This window comes from Chanodichthys erythropterus, chromosome 13, assembly GCF_024489055.1.
Source record: "Chanodichthys erythropterus isolate Z2021 chromosome 13, ASM2448905v1, whole genome shotgun sequence".
NCBI classification, from domain to species: domain Eukaryota; kingdom Metazoa; phylum Chordata; class Actinopteri; order Cypriniformes; family Xenocyprididae; genus Chanodichthys; species Chanodichthys erythropterus.
In genome coordinates this window covers 21,778,884-21,802,686 of record NC_090233.1, presented here as the reverse complement: position 1 = coordinate 21,802,686, position 23,803 = coordinate 21,778,884, and the positions used below count along the sequence as shown (strand labels likewise).

General features: G+C 36.8%; 1 protein-coding gene across 1 annotated transcript in view; it reads left to right on the top strand.

Moving 5' to 3' along the window:
- mxd1 (MAX dimerization protein 1) overlaps nucleotides 1-23,434 on the top strand; it is a 30,436-nt gene extending 7,002 nt beyond the window's left edge. Inside the window, exons 3-6 of the mRNA XM_067406612.1 lie at nucleotides 5,957-5,986; nucleotides 12,042-12,156; nucleotides 13,335-13,494; nucleotides 19,934-23,434. Of these exons, the coding sequence (XP_067262713.1) occupies nucleotides 5,957-5,986; nucleotides 12,042-12,156; nucleotides 13,335-13,494; nucleotides 19,934-20,127 (499 nt within the window). The 3' untranslated portion in view covers nucleotides 20,128-23,434. The remainder of the gene's footprint in view (nucleotides 1-5,956; nucleotides 5,987-12,041; nucleotides 12,157-13,334; nucleotides 13,495-19,933) is intronic.
- Nucleotides 23,435-23,803: the final 369 nt, after the last annotated feature.

Sequence of the window (23,803 nt, the reverse complement as noted above, 5' to 3'; positions counted from 1 at the left end):
AGTCGTGGGTTCTCCTCTTGTTCCTATATGAATGTGTGCACTGGTGCCATATTTTAAGTCCTTTTTGTATTCACTATGCTGTTCTAATGCTGTGTGGGTAACACAGTGTTATGCCTTTGAGCCATTACAAGATGAACTGGATGTATATGCAGCTAATCGGACCAGATATCTTGTAAGAAACTGGCCTTTTATGTGTTGGAACAGGTGGTCTGGCAAGTACAGTAGCAACGAGGGGAGTCAGCTTGGCGTTGCACAGTGATACGAGCTGTTATGTCACTGGTATCCGTCGATCCCCCACACCAACCCCCCAAAATCCACCTCCTTAGCGAGATGCCAGCTGAGCAGATCAGCTGATCTCTTTGCATGGGCGCACTAATGTTAGAAAGCTTGTTTATAAATGTAACCAGCCAGTCTCAAAACATTCAGAAAGAGCAATTATGGACCTTAGTCAAGGTAGACTTGTCCGTATATCCTTCACAGCTTTGTCAAATTAAATATGTTGTCTACACAGATAAAGGGCCATAAACGATAAGAAGCGTTTTTGAAGTTTTCTTTAAGGGAGTACAGTTACTGTGAGACTCTGAGATGAGAAGTCCTCTGCTCCAACACCGGAGGTATTTTGAGAGTGAGGGTTACTGCCGAAGGGGTCATGAGGTCAGTTTGAAGGATAGATGAATGAGAGGGAGATGATACGATCCTTCTGAGTTCTCATTCTGCTGTTTGCAGTGATCTAACCCTGACCCATGCTCTAGTGCCCATGTAAGCTCTTGGACAGGTAGCATTCCAAGTTGCAGGTCCACCTTCTACATTTTATACAGTTCCAATCCACTAATTTGATTGGGCAAGAGTGTTGAGTTGCTGATATACAGAAATGCTGCCTTTAAATTTCCTGGGAAAGTTCTTTCTTTTTCATTTCGGAAATCGTTATCATAATTATGATTTTTTTTTTTTTTTTTTTTTTTGCTAGAATTTAATATCATACATTTAATGTCTTATTTCCACTACTGTTCTAAAATTTTGGGTCGGTTCAAAAGAAATTACTACTTTTATTCAGCAAGGACCAGGGGTGTAATAATATATCATGTCACAATATATCGCAAAACAAAAATGCAACAATATGTATCGTGGATAGTGATAGTATGTACTGTGGATAGTTCACCAAAACTGAAAATTACTGCGTGAGAAAATTCAAGTTTACAGAGTTTTAGTGTACTACATTAAACTGCTATATATACTGTTGTTATACTGTTGAATATAATGTAAAATAATGCAATGGGGGAATATTTGTGGGTCCTGATAATGCCAAATGTCTTGTGTTACCAGTAAAAAGTGGCCTACATTATTTTAAATATATCTAGTTAGTGACAGAGTGCAAGCATATTTGTCTAAAATAATTCTGTATTTTCAACTTCAGAATCATTACTCTGTTGTCAACATTGTCATGTGTATTGCAGCACCAATTCCAAGTCTATACATTTCCACCTCCAGTGTAATACCAAATTTAGCATTTTAATCAAAAGTACTTTTTTGTATCATAATAATATCAGTATATCGTTATATGTATCGAATCGTGACATGAGGATATCGTTACACCCCTAGCAAGGACACATTAAAATTGATCAAAAGAGACAAAATACATGTACAAGTTACAATGACACAAAAATATAAAAAAAAAATGCTCTTCTTTTAAACTTTTTATTCATCAAATAATCCTGATCAAAATAAGAAATGTCACCTGAGCACCAGATTAGCGTGGCTGCTGAAAATTCAGCTTTGTCATTATAGAAATAAATTACATTTTAAAATATATTCAAACAGGCAAGGCAATTTTATTTATATAGCACGTTTCATACACAATGGTAATTCAAAATGCTTTACATAAAGAGGAAACAAATACATTAAAATAAAACTGGAATGCATAAAAAAGAAAGAAAAATAACAGTAAAAGCAGAGAATATCCCTGTCTGGATGGAAGGGTCAGGGTGTTTCAGTCAGAATATTTGTATCCACCAGGGCTAACTTAACTTTGTCAATAGAAAATAGAAAACTGTCATTTTATATTGTAATAATATTTCACAATACTACTGTTTTTACGGCATTTTTGCTCAAATAATTGAGCATAAGAGACTTCTTTCAGAATTGTTTAAAAAAGTCTTACCAACTCCAAGCATTTGAACGAAATTGTAAATTTTATCTTTTTCACTTCCCAACAAAGAAAGGAAGCTTTTTAGCAAGACTACAGTAAACTGAAAAGCAAGAGATGTGCCTTAGGTGTATAAGTAACTCCAGATTCACACATACTCCATTTGCAGTGCGTGTGCAGGAGCAGCACATGCTCGTGTGCTTTCGCATGTGCCGTGATTGCAGTGCGCAACTGATCCGTGGCTATATAGCACAAACACAACATTTATTCATTATTTTTATTTCAAATCCAAAAGTTGTTACTAAAAAAAAAGTTTTGCCAGCATTGAGATTCTATTTGTACATAGTACAGTTATACAATCACAGTTATACAAAAGACTTATTCACGTTTAAACACACTAAATTTAAACAAAATATTATTCAATGCATTACTTCTATAAAATTTTATATATTAAGTTGCTCAAGCAAGGGGAAAACATTTAAATACAGACTCTTTCTTATATTAAAATCACAAACATTTTAAAAAGAAAACTTACAATTGAAAAAAACAAATGACTTTCATGCCTTTTCTTTTTAATTTAAATCTTTATATAAGAAATTCTGTGGGTCATACAGAACTCTTTTTTTTTTTTTCACCCCCACAAAGAGACGAGTGCCACCGTCCATTATGCCTCCTTATTGAGGTAAGGTGTAATTTACCTTGCTTTACCCTGGGCAAAAAGCCATATGTTGGCTGTGAAACACAGTAGAGTTTTATTATATGCATTTATGGTGAAAGTACTACATATTCATGCTAATACATAAGTTAATTTTTTATGCGAACAGTGCGCTGTCACTTTAATTCAGCGTGAGCAGCACAGCAAAAACAGACTGTGCATAAATGATCGCTCCTGCAACGCAACGCTCCTGGAACGCATTGCTGGACCGCATCCGTGTGCCTTGTGTACACTCTAACCTATTAAAATGGGCACAGAAAAAAAACACATGTCAAGAACCTGGCGTAAAGCTTAATTTGCGTTTTATTATTCTTGTGGTGCCTTTGAGAATAATGGGATGTGTCATATTTTCAACTGTAAGTAAAATGCAAATCTAAATTGTACAGTCAGCATTCACATTTTAAATGGAAAACAAGCTCCCAGTGGTAGCTATGACATTGTGGTGCATTCATGTGTGCTAATCTCATGAATTTTATCATCAGTTTATTATGACTTTAAGGCAGCAAAAACGATATTGGACTTATTGTCTATTGAGCTCTTGTTTTCCCTCATCTTTCTCTCCTCTGCTTTGCCTCTCTTTCACTTCTCTGTTGATCTAGAAATGGCCTCTGTGAAGCGAGCCTTCATTCACATGGTGTGTGAGGACTCTACCCCCCACCACCGTCTTGTGTCTCAGGCTTGTGTTTCTAGTTACTGTTGCTAAGCAGGGCCAAGGGCCTCTATGTATTTTGTGAACGTAGCGAGAGAGAGAGAGAGAGAGAGAGAGAGACACACAGAGGACAGAGTACATTTGCGATCAGCAATTAGCATTTTGGCAACTCCTGCATCCACTAAACAAGCCCAGAGGCCCTTAAAGTTTTGGAGTTTGTTCCTATGTAGCCTTTACAACACGTACACACACAGACACCAGTTCACCTTTGTACTGAACATTCAAATCAGAAGTGAGCACAGTGGTCTCTGTGTGCCTTTCAGTCCTAAGAACATGGAGGTGATGTTGGAGCCTTAGCCTGTCCATTAGTTCAGGGGGGTTTAAAAACCAGAGTCCCCAAATATATCCCCTTGTAAGGGGAGTTATTTATTTAATTTTTATGTTTAAAAAACAATATATTATGTTGTGCGAAAAATATGTGATATCATGGAGATGACATTTATTTCCCCCTAAAATATAATAATTGGCTTCTAAATTGTCATTTTGTTAAATAACATTGACAAAATATTAAAATATTGTCTGTAAAATATTTATAATAGTTGTTAGTCTATATAATATTTATATTCTTAATATATGCCTAAACATTTGATTTATTATTTTAATATTAAAATATTACTTTAAAATATTTTTATTTTTAAACTCATTTAAAATTTGCTTTAATTTCCTGTGTCATTTCCTCTATCTGACTGAATATAAAAACTATTTTTTAAAATGTTTCTATTAAAACTGCTGATATAATGCTAAGTTGTTGTGGGCAGTTGCCAGGGCATTACTGCATGGTTGCTAGGGTGTTTTGTGTAGTTGCTAGGTGGTTCAAATCAAGACAGCCTTCCCTCAATTCTCTGTAACATTCTGGTCTGTTGGATTCTTTTGCTCATTTTATCATCCACCAGACAAAAATTGTGAGCCTGATCATTTAGAAAAGTATTAACGACCGTCTCCTTTACAAACAGGGGTGCGTTTCCCAAAAGCATCGTTAGCCAACTAACATCGCAAGTCCCGTCGTTACTTATATAGTTCAACGATTTGGTGTTTCCCGAAACCACAGTTCAAAGGAACATTCGCAAACTGCATCGCAAACTTATGTGGTTGGAACGACAGCTCTCGAGCTGTGGTTAGAAGCATATTTCTTGTTTTTATGACATGTGGACTTAATAAATCATTATCTTGAGCAAAATAAGCAAGCTGACATTAAGTACAATGTATCTTTTATTTAGAATATATATAAATGTCATTTATATATTTTAGTTTGTCAAGAGATTTAAAGCACCGTTTTTGAAGAGTGCGCATGTGCGTACGGGCTCTAGTATGTCAGAACAAGCATTTGATTTAATCTGGAAATAAAAAAAAACTGGGGAAAATGAGAACTAGTCCTCTAATGCCATGTCCGTAATTTATAGCAGAAATTCTACCATTAATTCGATCTCAAACGAATTCATTTAAAGAAGTTATTACTCCACCACCTGCGTGACGTCATTCACCAACGTGGTTGAACGACAAGTTTGCGACAATACGGTTTCGGGAAATTGTTGATTTGTTCAACGGTGCATCGTACTATGGTAGTTCAGCAGCGAGTTACATCGTTGTTCGGGAAACGCACCCCTGCACGATTTAAAGGGATAGTTCACCCCAAAATTAAAATTCTGTCATTAATTACTCACCCGGATGTCGTTTCAAACCCGTAAGACTTTCTTTACTCTTCGGAACACAAAGATCTTTTTGACAGCTACATAACTACCAATTTGACACTTCAAAAAGTTCATAAAGAGATCATACAACGAATCCATATTAATTGAGTGGTTTAGTCCAAACTTGATCGCTTTATAGGATAAACAGATTTAACTGATCAATGAACATAAACAAAAGCTCAACCAAAACTGCTTGAGAACAAACCTCTTGCGGAAGCTCAAACGTGCTGCGCAACACGAGAATGAACCTCATTGGTTCCCGCACGCATCAAGCATACATGCCTGAGCTTCCCTTTACCACAACTGATCTGTGAATGATGAATATTTATATGTGAATAAAGGCCTAAATTCAGTCTGTTCATCATATAAAGCAACCGTGTCTCTTGAGAAAATTTGGATTAAACCGCTCAATTCATATGGATTAATTTTACAATCTCTTTATGAACTTTTTGAAAGGTCAAAGTGGTAGTTGTGTAGCTGTCACCAGAGGGACAGAAAGCTCTCAGATTTTAACCTAAATTTACGAAACTATCTGCTATCAATGCCAAGCTCATGGGTTTGATTACCAGTGAATGCATGAACTGATAAAATGTAATGCAAGTCGTTTTAGATAAAAACGTCTGCCAAATGCATAAATGTAAATGTTAATAAAAAAGACTAAGCACTTAATTCCTAACATCTTCCTCTTTCTGTCTCTGCAGGTCTACACACAACGAGATGGAGAAGAACAGGTATGTTCATAACCTTCATGCTATTGTCACAGTTGTTAGTTCTTATCTATAAGCTTGCAGGATTATACCTCATTACACCCTTGCTGATAAGATTAAGATTAAACTTCTGTAATTAAAAGCTAAACGACCAGGGAATGTGACCGAATGCCATATTTCAGACTTTTTGGAGCCGTTTCTTTTCACGTGTGTCCACTAGCACCCAGATGTTGCTCAGAGATAAGTATTAAGGTCAGTGAATCGGCTGATGTATACATTCAGCTTTGACCTAGAGATAAACCCTCAATAAATGGGTGACCTGAAATATCGAATGTGAAAGATCTCGCTAATGAACCAGGCTTAACGTCTCCGTCACCAGCGCGATGTGGTTTGGGTAACACGCACCGAGCTCTGAGCTCATCTTGCCCGAACGCGTTGAATAATACATGCTGTCAGGCTTAGCAATAAGCAAAACCAGGGTGTCTGGACTTTGACTTTACACTCCTAACAATGCACACAGCTTAAGATGCACTCCCCGCCCATTCGTGCCTAGCGAAGTGTGTCTCTTGCATACATCAGACTGAAGCTCTGAGGTCACAGTGCTCTGGACAACTGATCTGCTATTCATTTCTGAAGAGTGGCTTTCATCTACGGTTTAGAAAAATCCAGCCAAAGAAGGAAAACGAGGCTCCCCATGTCTATGCTTTTGTTTCACACTGGCTCAAAATGGAGTCCAGTGTTGATATTCATAAAGCAACTCGAGTGGGAGTGCATTTGGGATGCAGATTTGAATAAATGGCCAACATGTCTGATGTGAGACCAGCACAGCTGTGTTTTGATGATTCATGTGGCCGTGAACTTCACTGGTTCAAAAAAATATAACAAGGCTAGTACTGTGGCCTAGTAGTTATTCAACATTAAGCCATGGCGCCTGTGCAGATGATGCAACAAGTGATGATGCAAATGATGCAAGTTTGAATCTGACTTTTTCCCGATTCCATTCCCACTGTTTCTCTCTTACTTAATAAGGACTTTATTTCTTTCATTTTATTTCATTATGATTTTCTCCCATCCAAGTACTAACCAGGGCCGACCCTGCTTAGTTTCTGAGATTGGACGAGATCGGGCATGCTCAGGGTGGTGTGACCGTAAGCCATTATGATTTTCTTGTATTGTTTTATTTTTATTTATTTCATGTATGAGTGAATTAATTACTGTGAATTAATTTGTCATTAATTCCGTAAAAAAGCTGAATTAAATTATTTTGGATGTTTAGATTTGTTCTCTTCAAAGAAGGAGTAACTAGAAGTAAAATCGAATAAACAAAGACCACAATAGGGCTTTTCACACTTGAAATAGTTAATCCTGGGCCATTCTAAACCCTGGGTGAATGGAATCCTGGGTTACACATTGCTCATAATTTACCCAGGGTTAACAATTAGTCCTGGGTATTCATAAGCTTACGTTTCACATTGTACATTCCTAAACCCTGGGTTAACCTTTTTATTTGCATATTTGCATTGTCAGTGTCATTGATTGGATGAATGCAGAATATGCAACATGTTAACATTTAAAGCACTAGCATTGCACATCCTTGTGTTGCTGACTGTACTATCGAGTTTATTCTGAATGGACATTTCAGACTATAAAGGTAAGAATGAAACGGTCTCTTCTTCACTCAGATTGTCGCGATTTCTCTCAGCATTTGACATTTTTCCTCTCAAATGCTGAATTTACTGTTTATATACAATGCGCAGTGTTTCCGTGATTGTCCAAAGCATGTGATTATGAGAAAACCTGATTGGTTGTCTGTTGCTAAGCGTCTAGTTGTAACATTCTAACACTGCATTGTTTCACACTGTACAGGTTTGGCACCACAATGCGGGGTTAACCCGGGTAAAAAGCTGTGCTAACCCTGCTTCTAAATTACAAGTGTAGAATGTTCCTTTACTCAGGTTAACAGCAGTGTTTAGAATGAAGATAACCCGGAGTAAAACGCAGTGTGAAAAGCCCTAATGTGCTATGAATATTTCTGGACAGCTTATGTTGTAAGCTACGTCAGTTACATAATTGTTCGACTCCCAAGTCGGTACTGTGATTGGTTAGCAGATATACACGACTGTTTAAAAATTTATTTTTTATTTTGAATTTTTGAATAGAAATGCTCTTCTTTTGTTCTGAATCAAAAAGTCCTGCTAAAGATGTAGCACTGTTGTAGCACATTGATTATCATAAGAAATGTTTCTTGAGCACCAAATCATTAAAGTATTTCTGAATCATGTAATGGCTGCTGAAAATTCACCTTTGCCATCACAGGTAGAGAAAACAAATAGAAAACAGTTATTTTAAATTGTAATAATATTACACGACTGTTTTTACTGTATTATTGATCAAATACTAATTGTACTAAATACAACATACTAATTGTACTAATTTTACTCCTACTGTACCAGATTCTTATTGTGGAATAGCGATATATGATTTCCCTAAATATGAATTTGATTCCTTCTTCAATGCAAATCTATTTTTGGATGGTTTTTTACAATTTTTTTCACCCATGTTATTTTCCATCAAGTGGAAAATGTCTGAATGTTTGTGAAAAGTTGAGCAATTTTGTTTGCACCTGACTCATAGTTTAGCTTTGTGACATTTAAAATCTCACCTGAAATGCCCCTCAGAAAACCTGGGGCATATCAGTCAGTGTCTTATATAATGACACACCTGTATTATGTGAAACTGTTACATTTGTCCCAGTGACCTCAATGTCACACATGGCATACATTTTTTCCCTGCACCAGTTATGGGCCAAATGTCATACACACACTCACCCTATAGGCAGAGGGAAAGGCTGTTTTTATAGTTTAACAGTGCAGGGTTGCAGAGAATATGCAAACAACTGCTGTAAACAATGTTCTTTCAGTCAACAGGAGCCACAATAGCAGACACACACCATCTCAAACATAAGCACAGGTTAAATTTGCCTGCGAGGCGGTGTGTTTGTTTGTCTCAAGATTGACTTCGCATAGCCGTGGCCTGTTTGTCTTGAGAGAGGGTTTAGATCTGTAACCTGAGCTCCAGGCCGCTACACAGGCCTTGGCATGTACTGTTCTCCAGTGGGGTTAAGACAATTACTTAGAGGTCAGAAGTCAAAGCCGGGAGAGGATGGTGATTTGTGCTAAAAGTCATATGGTCGAATAGAGAGAGGCTGACCTGTTTAAAGGATCATGGTAGAACAGATATAGGGTGTCCCACAGAACTGGGGTGTTTTGTTTTGTTTTGTTTTTTGGTAGAGACACTGCATGCTGTGACTCTGGACAGGGAATATCCTGTTTCATATGCAATACCATTCAAAAGCTTGGGGTTGCTTGAATTTTTAAAAAACGTTTTTAAAAGAGGTCTCTAATGCTCACCAATGCTGTATTTATTCGATCAAAAATGCAGCAATATAGTGAAATATTATTACTATTTAAAATAACAGTTTTATATTTAAATGGAAAAGCTGAATTTTCAGCATTTCTCCAGTCTTCACTGTCACATGATCCTTCAGAAATAATTTTAAGAAACATTTGTTGAAAACAGTTGTGCTGATTAATATTTTTGTGAGACCAATTTTCTTTTAGGATTCTTTTATTAATAGTTCAAAGTATAATGCATCCTTAAAATAAAAATATTGACTTCTTAAAAATATATCTTAATGACCCTAAAGTTTCAAACACTATGTATGAGGAGAGAAAACGGATGAGAAAGAGAAACGAATCTGAGCGTACTGTGACTGACCCTGTGACAGCAACACCCATTGTGTGTAAATGGCGGACTGCATACACAGTCTGTATTTGCTTAACAAACACCAGGCCACTTAGGTTATGTCACCACTTTGGTGGCAAATTCTGAAGTTATGTAATAGTATTCCCGACCTTCGGACCACTTAACCTCGCACTGTATGTAAGCGTCGAGCAGTGGTGCAAACATTCCCCTTTGTCTGGGTGTGTTCTCCAGCACGTGTTGCTGGAGAGGCAGGTGTACACACAACCTTGTTCTTTGGCAGTATGATATTGCTCTCATTTACCCTGTGTTTGCACATTCATTTAATAATTTGCTTTGAACTGGCCTTGAACTGCTGCAGCAATATTTAAAAGGTTAGTTTACCCAAAAATGAAAATTCTGTCATTAATTTACCCTTATGTCGCTCCAAACCTGCAAGACCTTTGTTCATCTTCGGAACACAAATGAAGATATTTTTGATGAAATCCGAGAGGGTTTTTTATCTCCCAAGAAAGCAATGATGATCCGGCCAATAATGACAGAAATTAAATTTTTGGGTGAACACTTTAAGAGAAACATAGTTGGACACTATTTCATATCAGTGTTTTTACAATGTTTCACAGTGGTGATATGAAGGGTTTTTTTCACATTATACTATTATATTATAGCATATTTTAGTGTGCATTTTGGTACAACTGGAACCTAGTTTTTTTGTAGGTTATGAATCTTGTTGCTACAAGGTTGGAATAGTATTTTAGTTCTTTTTTTCCAGTAGTTTGTTTGTGACCACACGATTTGCGTGATCTTCTCAACATTTGAATATGTCAAAATGACACCTTTCATTTTACATCCTCTTGTTATATTATGCATATATAAATTATTGGTAACACTTTACAATAAGGTCTCATTCGTTAATGTATTAACTACCATGAGCTAACAATGAGATATACATTTGTTACAGTATCTATTAATCTTTGTAAATGTTAGTTAATAAAAATCCAGTTGTTCAGTGTTTGTTCATGTTAGTTCACAGTGCATTAACTAATGATAACAAATACATTATTTGATTTCCATGATGTACTAGTAAAAGTTGAAATTAACATTAACTAAGATTAATAAATGCTGTAGAAGTATTGTTCATTCTTAGTTCATGACAACAAGTAGTTAACTAATGAACCTTATTGTAAAGTGTTACTAAATTATTACATGCTTAACTATAGTGGCTTACGAAGAGCTGCCCACAGTCAACACGTACACACTTATCTGTTGGCAGAACACGCATTGCTAATATGCAGACGTTGATATGCAGCCGCTGAGCAGCAGCAGTAAAATAGTTGGGTTGTGACCCACGCCTCCATACAAATACAGCAGCAAAGCAAAGCAGTCTGCAGTTTCTGGCAGGTTGCATAACAGGTCATGTGGCCGCTGGCACCTATCATCACCACACCCCAGCAGCTGTGAATCCCGTTCGCACACAGGAGAGAGGAAGGAAGTTAGAGTAGCATTTGGGGGAATAAACTTAATGATCCTTATTTAAATAACAGGTGTATTTGTTGTATTCGTACCATGTGAATGCCAGCATAATAATGTCTTGATGTTATATTCATTGGCTTATTCACTGGCATGTTAGGCATTTCACATTATTAAATAGGATCTATTATGCCCTTTTTCAAAGTTTTAATTGTTTTTTTGGGGTCTACTTGAATAGGTTTTCCTGCTTGAATGTTCAAAAACACATAATTTTTCACATATTTTACATTGTTGCAGCACCTCTCTGTCAGTGACGCTCTGTTTAGTTCCTGTCTTTATGAAGCCCCTCCTTCCAAAAAAAACAATATGCTCTCATTGGTTGGACTGGTCGACCACATTGAGCGCCCCTTAGCATAACCGCGAGTTTCAACACACTAATGCAACTCAAGCAAAATAGGACCCCTTTAAAACAATAGTTCATCCAACATTTTTGTTGCAAATCTTTGACTTTTTCTTCTGTGTAACAGATTTTTTGAAGAAAATAGTTTGTGCTTTGTTTTTTATCCCATGCAGTTATAATGAACAGAAACTGAACCTTTCGAGCTTCAAAAATGACACAGAATTATGATGAAACTAGTCGGTATGATTCATGCACTATATTCCAAGTCTTTTGAATTCTTCCTTTACTTTTATGTGCGGAACAAACTGAAATGTATTAAATTTGCAGTCACATTCTTCTTGTTTATATCATTCATGTTGTTTCTACTGCTTATTGAATATGTTGTTGTAGTTGCATTGCTTTTATGACTCACTCTCTTTCTCTCTTTTCCCCACATCAACCACCCAGGAGGGCACATTTAAGACTGTGTTTGGAACGCTTGAAATCCCTCGTGCCCTTAGGACCAGACTCAAACAGGCACACAACCCTCAGCCTACTTATGAAGGCTAAGGGATACATCAAGGTATGTGCCAACATCCCCTTGGTAGTTAATATTGTTTGGTGGCATTAAAGCACAAAAAGATTCTCAGAAGACTGAAATGCAGTGATCCGAAGTGCTTAAAACTTCATGTGAGCTGCTTAACAGGGTTTTTCCAGGGTCAAAATTGGTCTTTGGTGGTGGCGGATGAACACTGTCATTCACACACACAGTACAAAGTACCCTACCCATGTGAACTGTGAGCCCAGTACTGACAATAAATCCAAAATAAATGCAGTTTGTAATATTAACTTATCATATTTATTCATGAAATAAAAATAATCACTGTCAGGACTGATCATAAAACAAAGTGCTTAGAACTATTTTATATTTAAAAATCTGTACATTTATATGTAAAAAAATCACTGAGTGACTGATTAGTAACTGAAAAGTTAGTAATAAAATGTCCAATATATAACACATTACATAGAAAAAGTGGCAGGTGTATTATTTTGCAAGTTACAATGAAAGGATTTGTGAGCATGCAGAACTTGCACTCAACAAAACCACTCTAAAACTCTTCTAAAACACAAGATTGGCCATTTCGTTCATAGGCTCAACATATATGTCTGTGATTGGCTTCAAAGCTCAATGCTGCAAAAACTGGTTGTAAATAGAAACCTTTGACGCTCTTCACAGAGCGCTTACACAAACACTCGCAGGAGTGTTTTAAAGCAGCTGGCTATCATCACATTAATCTAATAAATTAACAAATAAATATTTGGCAGAACAAAGATTCATTTTGGCAGGCACCAAAAACCCTGCTTAATTAAATTTATAAAATCTTATAATATTCACAATAAACAATTTAGTAACACTTTATAATATGGTTCCATTTGTTGACATTAGTTAACATTAAAGGAATAGTTTACCCAAAAATGAAAATTCTGTCATCATTTACTCATCCTCAAGTTATTTCAAACCTTTGAGACTTTTTTTCAAAAGCCTGAGGCTCAAATCTAGCAACTTTTTGGACAAACCTTATCTAGATTCCGTGACTCGCCCACTGATCTATATTTTTATTTATATAGATCAGTGGACTCGCCAGTATGACGTCATCTAGCGACATTTAACGACCAGTTTTAGCTACTTTCAGCTGAAAGCAAGTCTTTATAAATGAATAAAAGTATTCATTTCTTTAAAAAAATCTTGTGTCTTTGCAGAGGTTGGAAGATAGCGAGCGGAAGGCCCAGCACACTATAGACCAGCTGCAAAGAGAACAAAGGCACCTGCGCAGACGCCTGGAGCAGCTGGGTGTGGAACGCACACGTATGGACAGCATGGGCTCCACCATCTCTTCGGATAAATCCGACTCTGACCAAGGTATGTATTCCCGTTTATGGTCACTTTTTTGCATATCCAATTGGAATCTGATCATATTTAGAAAGTGTGAATGACAAAAAAATCACATGAAAATTATTTTTTCTAATCCATTTCAAGCTACATTCACATGTGGTTTGAAATGTAATTCAAATGTCATTTCTGGAAATCTCTGTCAGTCTGACAGTTCTGATCAGATTTCGCATAGCTTTTCTGTCTATTTCACTTTCTCAAAATGTAAACACATCAGATGTCATTGCAGAACAGGTAGTGTTGCGTTGTTGTCTATGTGCAGGTCACACAGAAAATTATAATATAATGGAGACATCTCCATGGTCCAATGATGAGGTGTTTTCACTTCTTTCATTGTGTGGTGGAAACGGCAGCATGGAATAAAGCCGTGCGTGTTAGCCTCCTACATTTCTGCTGCTGCTTCATGACATGTAGTAGTCCAGTGCAGCAGCTACACATTGTCATATTGTTAGGCATCAAACATGTTTCAAACCGGTCCAACCTGTCCATACCAACACAACATCATTGCCATAGAAACCAAAAACCAACACAGATAATGTGTCAAACGAAAAAGCACCATGGGACACACAAATTCGATATGAACAGTTGCGATACATGGTGTGGACAGTCAATAATTTAGATCAGAATCCAATCAGATTCCCAAATAATCAGAATTAGCTGACTGCTTTAACATAGTCTTAGAGACTTCAAAAATTATCAGATAACACGTGGTTTAGCATGCATGTTCCAATTCAACCGATGACAGTTCCTACATTTCTCCCGAACTGTTTGTATTAATAAAACTGAGAAAATATATATTTAAACTGGCAGAACCAGACACATACATTCATGTATGGGTTTTGGTACTTTAATAATTAAGGATTTGGGCTGGTAAACAAAAATCACATGTTTAATCCCATATAATAGTTGCCCATTAATTTGATTTGTGAATTAAACTCTAGTTTCGACCAAAGATTCACTCCGAGTGTGAAAACAGTCTTTAAAAGACTTGCCATATTCTACCTAGAAAAAAAGATGTATGAGCGGCTCACATGACATCACATCCCATGTAGAATTATAGTCACATATGTGCTTAAGTATAAAACCACAGTTTTAAAGGAGGAAATGAAAAAGTAGATATTGCTTCAAACATGTTTCAGTATTATTACATTTTAAAGGGTTAGTTCATCAAAAATGACAATTCTGTCATTTACTCACCTTCATGTCATTCCAAACCTGTCAGTTGTTTGTTCATCTTTTGATTTAGAAAACTTGATTTTGAGTCCAAATTTTCTGAAGAGACTCTTTATGAACAGATTTAATTTGTTCATTTTTTGGTTGAACTTACCCTTTAAACATTGGATATAAGACTGTAATTCAAAGCATTTTGATATATTTTTCCTCATGATTTCATTCTTTGGGATTTTCAGTGGCCAGAGCCAATACTCTCAAAATACCAGCCAACTAAATGGTCTGGTTGTTATATCAGTTTATCAGTACATTTGTGGGTGCACCTCATGTTACCTGAGCATGATGAAAAATTTGCAATTGCAAATCATTACAGAATGTCACACATTCCACCTGCCATATTCTTGAAAATTAGGCAAGGTGAGTTTATTTCATACACAATGGTAATTCAAAGTACTTTACATTAAAAAATAATCATAACAAAAAAACAATAATGTTATGTTTAAAATGTTTTAAAAAGAAATAATAAAAGAGGAGAAAAAATAAATAAGATGATACAGTGCAATCAGTAGGATGCAGCACAGTGCTCATTCAGTTTGGATTTAAATGTAAATGTAAGTAAATGTAAAATATTAATTACAAAGCAAACATGAATACAAGGGGTGTGACGAGACAGGTAGCTCACAAGACAAGATGAGACGCGAGATTGAGTTCATGAGAACGAGACGAGGTTTATACACACTATTTTTTTAAGAAATCCTCAAAGATGAAATACATAATTAGAAAAATAATCTGCAGTTGTATTTGAAATGTTTTAACTAATCATCTTGTAATTAATGTCAGTTCAGTTGTACTTTCTGAGTATGAATTATCATATGCAGTAAAAGACAACAATACTCAAGCACTGTAAAACGTTTTGCCGCAAACTGGCTTCTCTCCTGTATGAATTCATACGAGTCTCTTCAGACGTTACTGTACATGATTTATGAGCTTGTACAACTTTTGACCTCCTAACTGAACTCCTTTCCACAAACTGATCATATAAATAAAAAGAGTATAAATAAAAATGATAAAACTTTACAATAAGGTCTCATTTATTAACATTAATGTAGTCTATTAACCAACATCAACAATGAGCAATATCTTTGCTACAGTATTCATTAATCTTTGTTAATGTTAGTTAAACATAAAAATAGTCATTCATGGTTAGTTCATGATAGTGCGTTAAGTAATGTTAACAAATACAACTTTTGATTTTAACAATGTATTAGTAAATGTTGAAATTAACATTAATTAAAATGGTGTAGAAGTATTGTTCTTCCTTAGTTCATGTAAAGTTAACTAACATTAACTAATGAAACCTTATTGTAAAGTGTTACCATAAAAATAAATAACAGTTTTCTTTAAGTCTTAAGTGAAATCAATAAGTGCAACCATAATCAAAGCACTCTCTCAATATTCAAAGTGCAAAAACAGACCAAATTTTTCTTTAAGCATGATACAGAGCTGAGAGACTGCACAGCCCAGCCTAAGATAGCTTTCATATTGGGAGATATTTGCATGCATCAGGGTGCCGCTTTCAAATGCGGGGTACTGACATCACATTTGAACACGCGCTCACGTTTACTTTTACTTTCGCAATCGTGTGTACTCTGTAAATATGGAGCGGCAGCGACCGTTATCCAACTGAATTAAATGATTTTTTATTTCTATAAAAAGCTAAATAACAGTGGAGGCGTAGTGTAAACGTAGCTGTGACATATTCTTTCCTAATTTCACCCTCACACTATCACGAGACTGCTTTTCGCCTCAACGAGAAATCACAATTTAATCTCGCAACACGAGATCTCGTCACACCCCTAATGAATACAGATAGGAAAATTGACTGCAGAATACACAAAAGTCAAACAAATGTGGATAGATGGTAAATGTAAAGCTATAGAACAAACAAGGGAACTGAACTGTTTGCTTTTGCAACATGTCGAAACGTGTACTGCTTATTTAGTACACATTAAACAGAAATGGTGAAGTAGGAATTGTATTCCTTTATTTTAATAATTCTTGTTTTTATGCATTTGTCACATTGTCGTACATGCATTATTTACCTTGAAAACAACCAGATCTATTTGAGGCTTCTAAGAACACTTTAAAAATACCCAAAAGCCCTTTGCTTGTAAAAGGTTTTTTAGTGGAAATGCTTCTACCTCAAACCGGTTGTCATTTGCAGACTGTACACTCCCATACACCATCACGCACAAGATTCAGGTTCACTTGCGGACACACAGTGGAAGTTGGATGATCACACAGGAAGCTCTCATGGTTTTTCTCAGAATTCAGACAAATAATTGTCTTGGGGAGTTTATTTTGTATATGCTGTGGCCTGTCCTACAAACAGATGGCACGTAGACAGATTGTAGCATGCAGCACTATGATGAATGCTTTAACACATAAATTGGAATGTTGCCATGGAGATAATGGGCCAGATTGACTAAACGTAGCACACTTCAAAATGCACATGAAAATGCTATAACCTTAAAAAACAATTGATTGAAAACAAGTCTTAAACTAAATTACAGCTCACACCATGCAGTTTCCACGTAATTATAAATGATATGCATGTGAATAGATTTTTTAACATTAAAGGAAAAAATGCAGCATAAAACTGGATGAGTGTACTATGTGTATGTGACACAAGAGGAGCATTATCAAGGAAAATGTGGCAGATGATGTTAATATGAATGTTCATTAGGCAAGCTGAATGACACATCAAAGAAATACTAGATCGCTCCCTTTATGAAAGACACACTGTCAGACATGTGTGTTAACATCTTCCATCAAACCTTTGTGGTTTGTGTTATTGTTCAAGCAAAGTGTCTTTTGTTTTTACATTTACATTTAGCCTAGAGCTGCATAACAACTATTGTGATAATAATCCATTAACCTATTGATTATTTGAATAATCGGGGAAAAACTACAACCAATAAATGACTAAACTATGAATAATAATAAAGAAAAACAACAGGTAATTGCTTCTGTTAAGTGTAAATAATATAATGTAATATAATATAATAAATAGTTTTATAAATAATTTAAATTATCTATTTGTAAATTATAATATAACATAATATAATACATATCTTGATAAATTATATATTTTTTAATAATAATAATTTCTAACATAATATAATGCAATATGATATAATATAGTATAATATGTTAATATAAAATGATCTTGTGCTTTGAAACACCTTTGTACCTTTTTTTTTTTTTTTTTTTTCACAGAAATGCATTTTTTTTCCATTATTGTATAGTGGAATTCACCATCTGTGCATTCACTGTTCATTCAGTATATACGTGCTAGCACCATGCTCTACCAGTTTTATTAGGGCCTTTGATTCAGATATCTAATCAAAATTAATCTCATATAATTTTTCATAGTTTTTGTAGATTTTCATAATTGTTTGCTTTCACTCTGCAATTAACTACTGAAAAAGAAGGAATATATGCCAAACAATCCTAAGAATATGAAGTATAAATAATATAAATTGTATTATAATATAATATATATAGTTATAATATAATATAATATAATATAATATAATATAATATAATATAATATAATATAATATAATATAATATAATATAATATAATATAATATAATAATATGTTAAAATAAAATGATCTTTCACTTGGATTTCAACACCTTTGTAGATACATTTTTTCCACTATTGTATAGTAAAGTCACTTATAGCGCATCCCTGTGCATGGTCCATAGACCCGACTTACTGTTAAAGTCCCCCTGAAATCAAAATCTACGTTTTTTTAGCTTTTAGTATTAATATGTTAGCCTTAAGGCAGGGGTCTCAAACTCAAATTGGCTGGGGGCTGTTGCTGTGATTGACACCTCATAGGAGGGCCATTTTAATATTCAAGCACAAGAAAGCGCAAAATTTCTGAAAATGTACTTTTCTTTGCATTATTTCTCATTTACTTCAAATTTCATTTCTAAACTATTTTCTTAACAAAAACATTTAAACAGCAGTGTCTCTATCATACGGTTTAAACAGTTTCCCTTAAATAACATCAAAATCTTGCACTGAACAACACTGTACTGAACAAATGCAATCCCTGAATACATTTGTACACAATTCTATTTCTTGCCAGACACCTGGCAGAGCTTGCTCACACAGCTAAGCCACATTTGTCCAAGATGCCGTTTCATCAGTAACGTTTATTGGAAGCATTGGACGCGTTTCGTTGGTTTAAATCGATGCTCGCGACTTGCGCAAGTGCTTTTACTGTAATTTAGGCAAGCACGCTCATAATAGAAGCGACGCGGTCGCGACGTGCATGTGGTGCGGCGTGCTCGTTTTTCCAGGCACGCCTATGCCGCGGCGAGATGAAAACATCACAGCTTTTCATGTGACAAGGACCAACCGATGAGCTTCGGCCTTTCCTCAACAACATCGAAAGCTCAGCTGATTATAGCTGTACAGGGCGGGTTTTTATTTCTCATCACCATAAATATATATAGTAGTAGCACTAATGCAAAGACTAGAAATCAAATTTTCTTTTGTTGAAACTTCATTATCGTGAAGCACAGTTCATGGTTCCATAGCAATGACAGACGCCACGGGAGCGCAAGTCCTTTGAAAAGGAGGAGAAAGCGGCACAGCTGCTTATGTGACGCGATATGTGAATGGCCCCTTAGAACGGCGACTTTTTCTTTGAGCAAATAATAAAAATATTGTCTACCATCAAGGGGCATTGAAGTAAAATAGTCCTGTACTCACATCGTGAAGCAAACCACCAAAATAACAGCAGAGAATCGCCGTTTGTAATCTTCCTATGAAGAGACTGTCGGATCAACGCTCTGCTACATTTCTCTCAGATAAGGTAAATGCTTAACACAATCGGAGTCACTGTGATTGTGCATTGTTATATTGGAGTAACAGTCGTGCGAGAGACGGGTAACGTTAGATCAGATAGAGTTTGAAAGCTGCTTGCCGTCGCTTCTCTATAGTCATCGTGTTATACCCGCCAATAGCGAGCAAGGTGGATAAGCCCGTCTGTGATCGGTTCCCGCAAAAGTGTAACAGCGCAGCAGAAGTGAATGCACGGGTTTCCAGACTGAGTTGCAGAGCGAAATCAAATCGCCGGCAGATCAGGCTGGGTTTACCCAGACTACAGTATACTAGCATCATGCTCATAAGATGTTCTTTTCTTGTGTTTGCATTGCAGAAGAGGTGGATGTTGACGTGGAAGGAACAGACTATCTGCTGGGAGACCTGGAGTGGAGCACCAGCAGCGTAAGCGACTCGGACGAGCGGGGAAGCTTGCGCAGTAGCTGCAGCGATGAAGGCTATTCCAGTGCCAGTCTCCGTCGCCTCGCCAACCCTCAGGAGAAGAGCCCAGCGCTGGGCTGCAGTCTATAAGAGCACAGATCACCCCGGTTCCTCAGCCGCTCATCTCCCACCACTTCAACCTGAACCTCCAATCATCTTCAGCCAGGTCCTCCTCTAATACTTGAACGGTGTTGTCTCCTTCATGACCGAAACAATGAAAAGGTCTTTCCCTTGCTCTGACAAATCCAGTCTATGCGTGCGAGTGCGAGTCAAGAGGAGGAAGCACGGAGAAAGTATTGGAATTTGGATGTGCCACCCACCATCCAGACCTCATATATGCAGCACTAACTGGGAGAAAAGGCCGACCCGTCGTCACCAAACCACACCAATCCGATCTTCCCACCCATTTGCCTTTGCTCCCACCCCACCATCCTGGAGAGAGGCACACGATTTGGGACATTCTCATTCCCGAAAGACCCTCAAAAGACCCTTAAAGACCTCATAGCCAGATGAAGAATGTGTACCATACCACACCCACTGCCTAGTCACTGTCGCACTCTGGGACAATCGAACCCAGGCTGTCTTACGCAGCCCTTTACGTTCCTTCAATCAAAAACTGAACCGTCCAGACACAGGGCTGGGTCATCTGACCAGTTAGCTAACCAACCAGAGCATGGTATTTTGCACTTAGATGACAACGTCCGAAGGAGTGGCCTTTTTACACTCGTCTGAAGCCAGCTTTGCCTCGTCCCGCGTAATAACCAAGGACCGGATTTGGAAAAGCTGCGAGATCAGAGCAAAAGGGTTACTTCTACCGTACAGGCAAGGATCGCTTTGTGTCAAAAGATGTGCTGTCATGTCGTTTTGTTTTCTAAAACGTCTCTCCGAAGGGACTGCAGCTACTTTAGTGATGTATCAGACGTAGTGTGTTAGCTAGTCTTAAACAAAAAATATCTACCTGCACTGTCTAATACCCGACACTCCCGTCACCGCACGGGCAGAAATCACTGACGTGTTGTTGTTTCCTCTTTTTGTTTTACCCAGCAAGCACTCATAATACTCATGCTGTGCGAAATCATCAGGGCGGTAGCAATACACCCCTCAACTGGACTTACCGACGGATCCCTAAACGAGAAAATCTCTGTTTGTTGTAGTTTTTTAAGCATATGCTATACTTTAAATGCCACCCCTGTCCTGCCATCTTGAATTTTAGTACTACAACCAAGGGGCGAAACGACTGAAGCGTTTGCAGCATGAGATTCTTCGAATGGTTTGTGGGTTGGGTTTATGAAACGGGGGTGGGAAGAGGGTTGACGTCTGGATCTCAGGTATCTCTTCCTCTCTCTCTAAGGACAGTGGCGTTTTTTGTGTGTGTTGCATCTTCTTCATGTTTGTCCGTTTTTTTCCTTTTTTTCTCTCGACTGTTTAGCCCTAGAAGTACAAGGGCAATTCTAGAAGCACATTCCATGGTATAGCAGAGCTTTGCGTTATTGCATGGACTGCAGACACTGATACAAAGGTCTGAGGCTTCAGATTACCTACTGTAGGAGCGACTGAGCCCTCTCTGCTCCTGCGCCATCAGGCTCATTGTAAGAGTGTGAGTGTGTGTGTTTGTCGGTGACTGCAGCACTGCATTGCAGTTTCACTCCTGCTACCCAGCTATTTACCATTTCAGCTAAATGTAGTCATGATGTGTATATAGTTCACAGAAAAAGAGAGATATCTACCCTATATGTACGTATATCGATGAAGTATTTATATTTGATCTACATTATATGTTAAAACATAGACTATAAATATATATATATATATATATATATATATATATATATGAGAATATATTTAAGTAGTGTTTGCCTTAGTTGCTTCAGTTCTCCTTATCGTTAGTTTCGTGTAGTTGATTTGCACTATATATAGAAACTTATAAATATATACCTATTTTACACATGCTGAATTCTAACTCTGTGCTCGTAGAGCCAAAAAAAAACTTTATTTTTTCCTGCACAAAATGAAAGTGTGTCGATTTAAAAACAAAAAACAAAAAAAACATAAAGTAATATAAACTGCATTAAAAAAATATGATTGGGCGTATTTGTTAGTTTGTTGGTGGCACTGCGATTGTGGAAAGTGGGTGATCAGTAGCCTGTTATTATCGTGCCTGATCGGACTAGGGAGAAGCGTTTTCCTATAACACTAGTGAGTCAAGTGGGTTCTGTAAGGAGCCTAGTGAAGGATCTGTTTGTTTGAATGTACTGTTGCATCACAAAGTGACATCTTGAATTGTAGAATATATAATTTTTTAGACTGATGCACCAAAAATGGAATTTAAACGAATCGGATTGTTCATTCTTTACATATGGAATGCTGCTGTTGGGTAGTTTTAAAAATCTTAAATCCCAAAAAAATAAATAAATAAATAAAAAGTATAAAATTGTGTGAGTTGTAGCCATGAGAGCATTAGAGCACCGTGTATTTTGGAAAGGGGGGAGGGTGGTGTGTACTGTGTATATATACATGTTTGCTAGTTTGTGACGTCACTGTCCACAGACAGAGAGAAAGGGTTCGATTTTTCTTCTATTTTTTTTTTTTTTTTTCTCTTTGGGAGGGCAAGGGGTTTGGGGCTGTATGCCTTTTGTATTGTTATGCTTTTTGTCTTGTTTCTATTTGTTAAAAAGTGTTTTAAAAAGTGCAAACAAAAAGTGAACTTCCTTCTCAAGATTGTGTCTTGTTAAAAATTGGTGTCTTGAAGTTTTTCACAACCGACTCCCAACGAAGTAGACTCTGCTTTCTGTGTAGTTCAACCTTTTTTCCCTCCCGACTTTCTGAGTCTGCGTCACTCCTCTCATATGCCGTCTTCTGTGAACACCAGTGGCGGGACATAGCTAACGTGTTGCACTTATGAATGTTACGTGAAAGACTATATGGTGCTGTCACTCACACAGATGTGAATTCCCGCTTTAACACGAACCCTTACTTTGTCCCGGTGCTGCGCTTGTCACAGTCAATGATGTCACCGCGGGGGGTAGATGTACTTCTTTTGATTTGTATATATTGGTTATGTACCGTACATAGAGTACGAAACGGCTAAAGCCTTAAGACATACAAATGTATGAAAACAATAGATGTTATCAGAAACTGATGGCTGAAATGAACCCATCGCCAGTCATTCCCACTTATCGTGACTGCGTCTCAGGTGTTTCACACCTTTCCAAATATACATAAAGACACAAACGTGTGCGTGCACACACTCACCCTTGAACATATACTGCCTCTTGTAAGCTAAACGAAAGAGGCTTATGTCTGTTTTACATCCAATCAAAAATGGACATTTCTATGCTGTTACTTTTTAAGAATTGGGCTACTTTGATGTTGACTGCTAAATATGTGGTTAAAAGGAATGAACTTAAAATAAAAAATAAAAAAAAATGAAAATGTAGAGACTCTGTTTCTGTTCACTATTTTAAAAATGTATCTTTTGTAGTTTTGATTGATTCAGTGGCAATAATAGTCGTGGAGATCTGTAATACCTAATAATACTAAAGTTTTCAATGCTAAAGTTCATCTCAGTGACTGTTAATTCATTGACGCCTGCAGGTGCAGAAGTATGTGATTTTGGATTCTGCCACGTTTGCGTACTTAAAGGTGCAATAAGTGATTTCTGAGAAACACTGTTGATATTTGAAATCAACCCAAACAAACACACCCCTCCCTTCGTTGCTCCGCCCCCAAAATGCACGAACATTCAATTCAAGAGTGGATGACTCTT